The following is a 12691-nucleotide window of genomic DNA, read 5'->3' as shown; positions in this document are numbered from 1 at the left end:
TTACAGCCAAAGATACTCAGCTGGGTACAGTCTTCTTCACAGGGCCGGTCGCTATGCTGCCTCTCCGCTGGTTAGTGGCTGACCGAGGCCTTATTAGGTGATGGTTATTGCAAACTCAGTGTAGCTACAACCATTATAACTGGGGCAATGGCATAAACCGAAAATAAGAAATGACGTTGCTTCAGAGTTTTGAGGTGACCAAAAACATACAATTTTAACTTATAAATCTATTTAGCTTGTCATGTCAATATATTTGCACATTGTCCAGTTCCATCCCTCAGGACTGGTTCAGTCACAGATCATGATGAGGTAGATTAGCTCTCTTGTCCTGAACATTCACTAAAATAAAGGACTCTCCCACCTCCAGCCCCAAAAACAGACTGAGCAAAGAAAATAGATAGTAGAGTGAAACTGTTTCTGTCTTAACCTCTGCATGTGTGTGTATATGTGCATGCATTCCATTTGATATAATTAAATGATTGCACTGATAAGCTTAATGATTGATCCAGTTAACACTGTGAGTGTGTGTGCTACAGCAGCCTTTAAACAAAGACTTAACTTTCATTTAGACACAGGATATGACATCATTAGAGTTCTCCATGAGTGCCAAATGCGCACGCAAACACACACACACACACACACACACACACACACACACACACACACACACACACACACACACACACACACACACACACACACACAAAAAAAAGATGTATTATGTGACAACTCCTGGTAGGAATTATCACAGTCTGTTGCATATCCCTGCCTACATACACAGATTTATATTATCAGGTCTCACTTAATTTCTGTTCTCTGCACCACTTCGACCTGACGGGCCTGATCCAGCTCAATGAGCCATTATTGGGTAAGAAAGTAAAAGAGTCTTTATAGTCATTAAATGTGAGCATAACGATATTTTGTTGACTGCCTTCCCCCTGTGTTAGGCTGCGTGGTTTTTCCACATGGACGAGTCTCCTGATTCACTCAAACTTCTTGGCTATGTCTTCATTCTTTTCCATGTGGTCCCACACAGCTTCGGTTACTCTGTTTTTCTGATAGAATTGGTTATCATATGATATATATAATCATATAGCCTACAAGAAATTAAAGAGAGTGCTGTCATTTACACAGTGAAAACAGTTTTGTGACATTTTATTTCATATTGAAAACTATTGCAACATGGTTAATGTGCCTCTAACTTCCTCCTTCAGTAACAAGTGTAACAGAGAACCAGGCTGTGTCAGCAGGCACGGGCCCTTCATCAGCTGTGCCACCACAGCACATGTGCAGCATGTTACTGTGTTTGCATATATCCATGAGTGCAACTGGCACTTATGGAGAATTCTGATGATGTCATATCCTGTCTCAAGGAGAGTTAAGTCTTTGTTTAGGGACACACACACACACACACACACACACGATGACAGAACCTCCAGTTGTACTCTATAATTTGTTTTTCTTTGTTCACTGTGTAGAAAGTGCGCTCTGCTTATTTGTACTATTTTCTACATTTTACAAAACGAAGCATTTATACGATTATATATACTATTATGCTGTGATAAATACTATCTTAGGTTTTAGTTTCTTCACAGTAACGGTTCACATATGCCGAGCACTCGTGTGTTTTGAAAATCTATTCTTATAAATAGGGTAATTATTATTACACCTATTATTATTTTTGTCTTATAAATAACAAACTTTTAAATGCTTTCATTACTTAAGCACGCACGCGCCTACTGTTAAGGTGAAATGTAACCACTCAGTGACCGTCAGATAGAGAGAGAGTAAGAGAGAGAAAGTAAGATCCGCGCTGATATTGAATGGCACACAAAGAGGGTTGGGGCGGCCATGTAGAAGATATATAGATTCCTCAGTGACGAAGACTGAGCCCAGAAGAGCAGCTGTTACTACCCCGCCCGCCCGCTCCTGCTCCCCCGTCACGCCCCTCATCCCGCCGTCCTCCCTCTCTCTGAGCGCCGGTTGGGCTCGCTCAGTAGCGCACACGTCGGAGGGGGAATGCCACGCGACGCAGAGGGAGGAATATAACGGGAAATTCTCACGGCGGGACGATAAAAAAGAAAAACGCAAAAGTTAGAGATGAACGATTAAATGCTAACAAAAGAGGAAAAGAAATACTAAGAAGAAGGAGTGGCGTTGACCGGTTCTGGGAGAAAAGAATCTTCTGAAAAAAGTAGAGCCAAGATAAAGAGGAACTCTGTGCTAATTCAGACACACACACACACACACACACACAGAGAGAGAGAGAGAGAGAGAGAGAGAGAAAGAGAAAGAGAGAGAGCTCCAGGGATTGAAGCTGTAGCGACGCAACGAGGGGTGCACAGAAGTGAAGTAAAAACGTGGGGATATTTGCTTTTGTGTTTACGAGAACGTACGCGCTTCGTTTTGGATCTAAACCTCATCTAAAAGGACTTCTGGACTTTACTAATATCTAACTCAGAATGGACTTTGTTCTTGTCGGTGAGTGATCTAAATATTATTTTAAAGGAATTACAAATATAATTGTACGTGAGGGTGTGTTTGTACTGGGTTTGACTGCAGCATGTTCTATTAATTTGTCACTGGTACACAGCGAGAACAGATCTGCGCGCGCACTGCGTGTGTGTGTGTGCGTACGTGCGTGCGTGCGTACGTGTGTGTGTGTGTGTGTGTGAGAGAGAGAGAGAGAGAGACTATAAAGAACTTCATTCCTAGTTTTAAAATGTTGAATAAGACTTTGACACTGAAAAGACTGTAGACAGGACTACTCTACACACACACAAACTCATTCACACAGACATTAACAGACCCACAGACATACACACTACCCGAGAGAGCCTTCCCATGCACAAATGCTGATAGATAAATTCACATAAACCAAGATCTGTGCTTATTGACTACAGAATGAATCTCAGATGATTGTTCCATCTTCTACTTCAAAAAAGAGGTGTGAGTGGGTGAATGGTGTGTGTGAGTGGGTGTATGGTGTGTGTGAGTGGGTGAATGGTGTGTGTGAGTGGGTGAATGGTGTGTATTTAGGTGTGCGAGTGACCTGTCAAAAGGTGCCTGTTGAAATAACTGTGAAGCATGACAGATCACAGCTGGGCAGGTGCTGACATCTCTGACAGTTTCTGATGTGTCAGTGTGTCAGTACCGATGAGGTCTGGTCAGTAGTTAGGCTGAGTCAGTAGTCAGACTGAGTCAGTTATCACGCAGGCTGTGAGCACAGTTAGCTGTGGTCCTCTCTGGCGCTTTCTGCAGGGTTGGAGATGTGGAAGGCATAGAATAAGGAGAGGGTTTAAAACAGTAGGAGGAGGGGTGGGGTTCATGGGTGGTGTTTAAAATATAGAGTAGCTGAATGTTTTAAAGACAGTAGGTGGAGGGGCGGGGTTCATGGGTGGTGTTTAAAATATAGAGTTGCTGAATGTTTTAAAGACAGTAGGTGGAGGTTTGGGGTTTAAAACTTCACTGCGTGCGTATTGGAGGGACTAGTTTAAGACTGGAACGAGTAGTTGGAGGGGTGGGGTTTAAGACTTAGACTCGAACGTAATTGGGTATGTGATGACTGGGTATGTGATGACAGGACTGGGTATGTTATGACAGGACTGGGTAAGGTAAGTGAGGGTAAACAAGTGTGGTATGGGCAAATATGTGTGTAATGGGCAGCCACACCTGCAAAAATAAAGGAAAGTAAGAGAAGTGAGAGAGAGAGCGAGCTCACGCTCAGAGCTCCATATGTGGGTTTACATGTCTGCAAATTTGTTTATTACATTGGCTTACTCAGTGGACACCAAGTGGGATGTCAGGGCCTGTTCACAGGTACACACTCAGTGGGTATATGGTATAGCCTATATAATCTCCATCAGGGGACAGAGGTGAGGTGTGGGAGGTCTGGAGTGCAGTGAGAGATGAGATGTTAATCTTTATTGCAGTACTGATTAATTTTGGGTACTCATTAGGTTGTGCTATTATGGTGAGAGCTCTGTCCAAAAGCACAAGAAGAGTATCAGACAACACTGCTGAGATTTCAGACCTACAGAGATCTGTGTTGTTTGGAGCCTGATCCATTCACTGAGGTATCACAGCATGCCAGAGTAGTTTTGCTATTGATTTAAACTTAGATTGTCAGTTAAACAATCCCTTCTGATATAAAGAGTAAATTGTCATTTCATTGTTTGTTTATGTGGTTTTGAATGTCTCCAGATGCCCCCTGGGCAATGGTTAGTGAGATGTGTCACAAGTTATTTGTGGAGTGTTCTCAACAAACAGTCTACACACACTATATTGCCAAAAGTATTCGCTCACCTTCCTTGACTCTTGATCTCATTCTTAATCCATAGGGTTCAATATGGTGTTGGTCCAACATTTGCAGCTAGAACAGCTTCAACTCTTCTGGAAAGTCTGTCCACAAGGTTTAGGAGTGTGTTTATGGGGATTTTTGACCATTCCTCCAGAACCGCATTTGTGAGGTCACATACTGATATTGAACAAGAAGGCCTGGCTCTCAGTCTCCGCTCTAATTCATCCCAAAGGTGTTCTATCGGGTTGAGGTCAGAACTCACTGGAACTAAGGGGCCAAGCCCAGCTTCTGAAAAACAACCCCACACCATAATCCCCCCTCCACCAAACTTTACACTTGGCAGCATGTAGTCAGACAAGTACCGTTCTCCTGGTGCTTTACACCACTGCATCCAACACTTTGCATTGCACTTGGTGATGTTTGGCTTGGATGCAGCTGCTCGACCATGGAAACCCATTCCATGAAGCTCTCTGCACACTGTTTTGAAGGCCACATGAAGTTTGGATGTCTGTAGTGCAGGGGTCACCAACATAGTGAGATCCACACAACACAAAGAGCCCTACCGGGGTCGACTGCCCTGGTCACTGCCGTGCTACACATACAACATTAATCACAGCGGGGCTCTTCAACAACAAACAAACACCACGCAGAGGAACACTCACCACGAGACATGACCACGAACGAAGGAGAAAGAAAAGGAGACTGGTGGCTTCCGAAACTGGCTGGTTATTCTGTGACGGGCAGGGTGAGCAAAATAAAATGGAAGCGATCACGCCAAGTCTCAGGGAAAAAGGATGGTTTAATATAGAAAGTGCGCAAATCAAAAACCCGTGACTTTATCCAAATTAAGGATATAATAACCAGCGGTCAACTGATACAAAGACAAGACATATATAGACAAACAAACGACCCTCAGGTGAGACAGATCACAGGCTCCGCCCACCTGAGGGGCGCACACAATGCAACAATACAGGACATCTGCCGCTGTAGACGGGGGCGACCAGTAGGGGGCCCTCCGTACCAGAACTCTGTGACAGAAACACAAACAATATACAATGGAAGTTAAAACAATATAGCTATATTATATATAGGGATGGGACGCGATCAAAAAAATTCATCGAATTAATCACAAGCTTTGTAATTAATCAAAATTAATCGTATTTTAATCGCATTTCAGTATTTAACATGAGAAATATTTACGTTTGAATGATGAATGAATCAATTAACATAATCATAAACTTCAACATCTTGTTTATTTTTCCACCAGTCTACTACACAGACCAATAGATGAGTGCAGAAAACAGAGCAAACAGTTTTCAGAACACTGGAAATTCTGACCAAATATGTTGTTTAATCTTGGGAGTTTTGCTCAGGATATTGGAAGAATAAGAAGAATTGTTTTTTAATACCATTTTAGGTGGTATACTTTTTCTTTAATTTCCCAGGCCTCTGCCACAGGCATCTCCATAGTGCCTAGAAGTGGTCTTCTGCATGCTCAAAGCATATGACTGGATGTTCATCATCTATAGATTCATCATCTATAATATGAGCTGTCACACCAAGATAATTCTTGTTGCTAACAGAGGTCCAGTGATCCCCAGTCAGAGCCACATTTGTGGCGCTCTTCACAATAACCTGTTTTACTTCCCTTTCCTCATCATACAGCTGCTGGATTTTCTTCAACATTGTCTTTCTGGACGGCAGTTTGTAACTTGCATCAGTTGACATAATTTGCAGCGCTTCTTGTAAGTCTTTATCTTCGACCACAGAGAGCGAACAACACTGTAAATATGTGATGCGTCATGTATGAACGCGTGCGGAGTCGTGTGCTACAGCCACTCGCGAAAGTTTAATCCAGTCTTAATGGTCTAATGAAGGTAATTTAAAAACCAGGACATTTCCTCACTTAAAAAAACCCGGGAAATACGGACATTTGGTCCGTACTAGGAATACATTTAGCAGCTAAGTTATCATTACTGACCTGCGCGTTAGTCCCAACATGTTTTGCGTTGAGGTGGTAATGAAGGGTGGAAGTGCTCCTGTGATAAGCGAACTCCTTCCTACATAAAGTGTAAATAACACTATTTTTGTTTGTACTTCCATCTGGAAGTTTCTTTAATATTTAAATTTCCCATCCACCAGTGTAGCCTCTTCAATCATCTCCATCATGATCTTATTGTACGTCCATATAATCTGTATGTCTGGAACTCGTGCACTGAGAAACATTCCACGGTGCAAAAGTGTCTCATGTGTTAAATGCGTTAAAATGCGTAATTTTTTTTAGTTCGTTAATTTTCCTGTAATTAATTAATCAAAATTAATGCATTAAAGTCCCACCACTAATTATATATAATATAGAGCAATATAGTTTATAAAGCTGTGTGTGGTTTTGGGCATAAAGCAATAGTCACACTGTGATGCAGAAGCTTGTATGTGTGTGTCTGTATGTGTTACTGTGCAGTTTCATTGTTTAATTGTGTAGATGACACATGATAATGTGTGAATGTGATGTGTGTGCACAGCACAAAATATTTAGCAGAGTCAGTACTCAGAGCCAGTAGAAAGATTGTTTACTCTATTGTTTTTTTAGTATGTTCGTGTGTGTATTTACAGTGAGGAAAATAAGTATTTGAACACCCTGCGACTTTGCAAGTTCTCCCACTTAGAAATCCTGAAGGAGTCTGAAATTTTAGGTGCATGTTCACTGTGAGAGACATAATAAAAAAAAATCCAGAAATCAAAATGTATGATTTTTTAAATATTTATTTGTGTGTTACTGCTGCAACTAAGTATTTGAACATCTGCCAATCAGCATAAATTCTGTCCCTCAAAGACCAGTTAGTCCACCTCGAAAAAGTCCACCGCCACTCCACTTATTATTCTAAATTAGAAGCAGCTGTTTGAGGTCGTTAGCTGCATAAAGACAACTGTCCCCCCATGCAGTAAGACTCCAACTACTAGCATGGCTAAGACCAAAGAGCTGTCCAAAGACACCAGAGACAAAATTGTAGACCTCCACAAGGCTGGAAAGAGCTACGGGGCAATTGACAAGCAGCTTGTTGAAAAAAGATCAACTGATGGATCAATTATTAGAAAATGGAAGAAGCTAAACATGACCGTCAATCTCCCTCAGACTGGAGCTCCATGAAAGATCTCACCTCGTGGTGTAGCAATGATCCTAAGAAAGGTGAGGAATTAGCCCAGAACTACATGGGAGGAGCTGGTCAATGACCTGAAGAGAGCTGGCACCACTGTTTCCAAGGTTACTGTGTAATACACTAAGATGTCATAGTTTAAAAGTCATGCATGGCATGGAAGGTTCCCCTACTTAAATCAGCACACGTCCAGGCCCGTCTTAAGTTCACCCATGACCATTTAGATGATCCAGAGGAGTCATGGGAGAAAGTTCTGTGGTCAGATGAGACCAAAATAGAACTTATTGGTCTTAATTCCACTCAACGTGTTTGGAGGACAAAGAATGATGAGTACCATCCCAAAAACACCGTCCCTACTGTGAATCATGGGGGTGGAAGCATCATGTTTTGGGGGTGTTTTTCTGCACATGGGACAGGACGACTGCACTGTATTAAGGAGAGAATGACCTGGGCCATGTATTGGGGAACAACCTCCTTCCCTCAGTTAGAGCACTGAAGATGGGTCATGACTGGGACTTTCAACATGACAATGACCCAAAGCACACAGCCAGGATAACCAAGGAGTGGCTCCATAAGAAGCATATCAAGGTTCTGGAGTGGCCTAGCCAGTCTCCAGACCTAAACCCTATAGAAAATCTTTGGAGGGAGCTCAAACTTTGTGTTTCTCAGCGACAACCCAGAAACCTGGTTAATCTGGAGAAGATCTGTGTGTAGGATAGGGGTGGGTATCACTACTGATTTCCCAGTTCGATTCGATTCCGATTCACAAGGTCCCGATTCAATTCGATTTTCGATTCATTTCGATCCAATTCAATATTGATTCTTGTAGGGAAATTTCAGTTACAATAAAAAGTGTAGTTTGAATGTGAAATGTAATGATATAAGGATGACTCAAACTTTATTAAAATGTATTAAGATATTAGTGGTTATACTGTGAACAACAGTTACATTCTTTTTTTAATATCAATTAATGCACACTTCTACATAGCTCCTTTACCAGAAAATGCATTGAAAGCGGTTTTGAACAGCCTTTTAAAGTGCAAATTAAGTAATTAAGTGCAAATTAAGTATTAAGATTTATTCATGACTGCTTTCTGACATCTTGGAGATTGTCAAATTTTTCTGCAAGAAAAGGAGCTGATCAACATGTTGAGGAGTGAGACAGCTCATTTGTGCAGTAAAAATATTGCCTGTTGTTGAGAAAACTTCACAGCTTTATACTTGACGCGTCGTGACCGGCGTGAGGGTCCACGCACCGAAAATGACGTAATCGCGGTGGCTCCGCCCGTGCGCTGTCTCTTCGCGAGTTTGTGCACCTCTCAAATTTTGTAACTTCGCGCGCTGTGCTTCAGCGCAATGAACAAAGTCATGTTTGCAGGGTTCATACACCTAAACAAGGTGGAATTCAAGCACGTCACGCAAGATAAAACGCAAGACGTTAAAACGGTACACATATGCGGAACGTTGGCCAATTCTAAAAATCGATCTCAGGTTTAATAAATCGATATTGAATCATTCAAATGAAGATCGATTTGAATCGAAAAATTTATTTTTTAAACACACCCCTAGTGTAGGAATGGGCCAAAATCTCTGCTGCAGTGTAAGCAACATGGTGAAAAACTACAGGAAACGTTTGACCTCTGTAATTGCAAACAAAGGCTACTCTACCAAATATTAACATTGATTTTCACAGGTGTTCAAATATTTATTTGCAGCAGTAACACACAAATAAATTATTTTAAAAATTATTTAAAAAAATAAAATTTTTTAGATTATGTCTCTCACTGAGGACATGCACCTAAGACAAAAATTTCAGACCCCTCTATGACATCTCTATGAAGTCGCAGGGTGTTCAATTACATATGCGCGCACACACACACACACACACACACACACACACACACACACACACACACACACACACACACAGACGGGCCACAGCAGAATTAAGGTCGCGTCGATCACACACCAGTCATTCTGATAACCATAGTGTGTTCTGATAAGCAAGCACATTTCTGCTATGGCACCCAAAGCACACACTTAGTCTCCTGTGCTGCAACACACCCTCCTGAGTGACAGGTTCTATTAAACTGCCCAGTCCTTCAGGGAGCATCACGCATGTTTTTTCCCCACAACCTCCCTCTCATTCAGGCTTCCACCTGTGCCCCTCCCACCAGGAGGAGTTCCTCCAATCACATGTATAGTACAGATGACCCTGTGTTACCATCCCACTTCTGACTTTCCCATTTCTATTTGTAGTGAAGACAGAGGTCACAGGCCTTGACCTTGGGTCTTCACCGTAGTAAACATGTGACCTCTGTTGTCACGGTAGCATGCATTTACCCACCGCTGGTCTCCTTCGGAAGGAGGGCTAGTGCTGTTTCAGGAAGACAAGTGTCAGTCTCAAGTCCGCAGCTCAGTTTAGCTCTGAGGCACAGTAGGCAGGTTAGTTAGTAGATAGTTAACAGTAGGCAGGTTTGTTAGTAGTGTGTATGTGTGTATGTGTTTGTGTGTGTGTGTGTGTGTGTGTGTGTGTGTGTGTGTGTGTGTGCACATGCGGGTGAAAGCTCCTGATCTGAGTGTGTCAGAGTGCAAAATTCCATATTCTGTTTGATTCTGTGATTTCCATGATCCAATAGTACAGATCTGAAAGTAGATTTTGTGCTCACACAAGCACAAGTTGATCGCTTGTTGAAGGTTTTGCACTTTGGTCAGCTACTGCCATCTAGTGGCCAGCCTATGCAGTTGCAAGCTAGATAAGGTAAATGGATTTTTTCTGGAAATAATATTGGCTTCTCTTTTTCAGGTTTGCTTTTGGTTGCTTCCTTGGTCCAGGCCGAGCCATCATGTCCTAAGGGGTATCAGAAAGTGGGCGACATCTGCGTGGGTAATTAATTTTACTGAAATGAACATGGCCCTCTGCGGCCCTGCTACCCCCTCATTATCATTACTGATCTATGTCCCTCTTCTTTACTAGAATTAGACTAGTCTCATTAATAAGATTAATATGTTTAAAACCTGTTGTGTTTTTCATAGTAACCAACAGAAGGGAGCTTCACAAAGTCACAGGGTTTGTAGATGTAGAGTGTTGTTTTAGTAAAATGTTGTTTTGTCTTCAGTGAATATAAACATTATCAACATCTTTTGAAGTTTGTGACAAAATTGTAAGAGCAGTTCACCAAAGCCCAAATCCACCTGCAGCCCAGCACAATGACAACAGACCCCTCCCCTCCTGCTTGCCATTCATTCCTCTGCCTCTTTTGCTCTGACAGATGAGGACGAGTGTCAGGACATCCGGTGTGGCAAACACTCAATCTGCCATAACACCCTGGGCAGCTACTACTGCACCTGCCAGACGGGGTTCTTCTCCAAGACCCCGAACTTCACCACTATCACAGGCCAGTGCAGAGGTGAGAGCCCGCCTTTCTCTCCCTGACCGAGCAAACGTCCTGCATGATTGACAACACGTATGAGCCTGAGCAGTCCTTACACACAGGAGCCTATTAACGCTCTGTGATTGGCTAGGCTGTTCTCCCACAGGCTAGACACCGCTAGTGCCAGGACAGCCGTGCGGCGGTTACCCACAGTTACCTGCTGTCGTCTCTTTCAGCCTCAGCTGTCTCCCTGCTCCCTTTCCTCCTCTCTCAGATATTAATGAGTGCACCAGAAGTGGCGGGACACCCTGCTCGGAGAACATGACATGCGTCAACACAATTGGCTCTTACAAATGCTCTTGCTTGTCTGGTTACCAGAAGAATTCCACAAAACCAGAAGTTTGCATTGGTGAGAGTTCTCCAGGTTTTTTTGTTTCCTGTAGCAACCTATGTGCTCTGTCCCGTGAATGTTCCCCACCGTGTCCACCGCATCTTAACAACATTCTCCTACTTCTTCCTGTCGTTATAGCAACAGACTTTGCTTTTCACCGTAGCCTGAAGCTACAGTGTCGGTATTTTATGTGTTTGTGTGTCTCTGCTGCAGACGTTGATGAATGCGCGATAGCACCCCATGTGTGTGAATACGGCATTTGCAGTAACACACCTGGCACATTTACCTGCTCTTGCCCCCAGGGGTTCCGTAACCAAGGCAACAGCAGCACCCCTTGCAAAGGTGAGCGCCAATAGCATCGCTCGTTGTTAAGGAGTGCTGACTTTGCCTGGAGGTTTAGCCCTGCTAACTCTACACTAATGCACATGTCCACAGACCCACAAAAACACACACACAAGCACGCGCACATGCAGACACACACACATGCACTCTGGTTCAGTTTACTCACTCTGCATGCAGTCAACAAGCTAAAATGCTACAAACGCTACAAGCTAAAATGCTAAAAGCTACTCTGGCTTTCTGGCCCTGTGGTTTTGTTAACCTGCTGGCTGGCACGCATGCTCTCATTAAGTCCAGCAGTGGGTGCTAGACAGCTCAAAACACAGAGTATGACTGAAGACTTAAGAATCAGCCATAATAAGGGAGTTGGTGAGCTGTATGCTATGAGGTCCATGTTACCAAACAGCCATGTGGATGTAGAGTGCTGAGCTCAAACACCAACACACACTCATACACCAACACACTCATTCACCAACACACACTCATACACCAACACAGTCATACACCAACACACACTCATACACCAACACACAGTCAAACACCAACACACTCATACACCAACACACACTCATACACCAACACAGTCAAACACCAACACACACTCATACACCAACACAGTCAAACACCAACACACACTCATACACCAACACACACTCATACACCAACACACACTCATACACCAACACACACTCATACACCAACACAGTCAAACACCAACACACTCATACACCAACACAGTCAAACACCAAAACACACACTCGTACACCAACACAGTCATACACCAACACACACTCATACCCCAACACAGTCATACACTAACACAGTCAAACACCAAAACACACACTCATACCCCAACACAGTCATACACCAACACAGTCATACACCAACACAGTCAAACACCAAAACACACACTCGTACACCAACACAGTCATACACCAACACACACTCATACCCCAACACAGTCATACACTAACACAGTCAAACACCAAAACACACACTCATACCCCAACACAGTCATACACCAACACAGTCAAACACCAAAACACACACAGTCATACACCAACACAGTCATACACCAACACACAGTCATACACCAACACAGTCAAACACCAAAACACACACTCATACACCA

The 12691-nt window shown here is 43.0% G+C and overlaps 1 protein-coding gene across 3 annotated transcripts in view; it reads left to right on the top strand.

Annotated features, from left to right (window-relative positions):
* The first annotated feature begins 1971 nt into the window (after positions 1-1971).
* Positions 1972-12691, top strand: part of LOC143486061 (adhesion G protein-coupled receptor E5-like) — a 24469-nt gene continuing 13749 nt past the window's right edge. Inside the window, exons 1-5 of one of the 3 annotated variants that reach the window (XM_076985849.1) lie at positions 1972-2481; positions 10262-10342; positions 10728-10865; positions 11104-11238; positions 11434-11562. In XM_076985849.1, the coding sequence (XP_076841964.1) occupies positions 2463-2481; positions 10262-10342; positions 10728-10865; positions 11104-11238; positions 11434-11562 (502 nt within the window). In that variant the 5' untranslated portion in view covers positions 1972-2462. The remainder of the gene's footprint in view (positions 2482-10261; positions 10343-10727; positions 10866-11103; positions 11239-11433; positions 11563-12691) is intronic. The other 2 variants (XM_076985851.1, XM_076985852.1) reach the window with 2 other exon arrangements.

Source organism: Brachyhypopomus gauderio, unplaced genomic scaffold, assembly GCF_052324685.1.
Source record: "Brachyhypopomus gauderio isolate BG-103 unplaced genomic scaffold, BGAUD_0.2 sc44, whole genome shotgun sequence".
NCBI classification, from domain to species: Eukaryota; Metazoa; Chordata; class Actinopteri; order Gymnotiformes; family Hypopomidae; genus Brachyhypopomus; species Brachyhypopomus gauderio.
The sequence above is the reverse complement of the archived record's forward strand: the minus strand, read 5'-3'. Positions and strand labels throughout refer to the sequence as shown.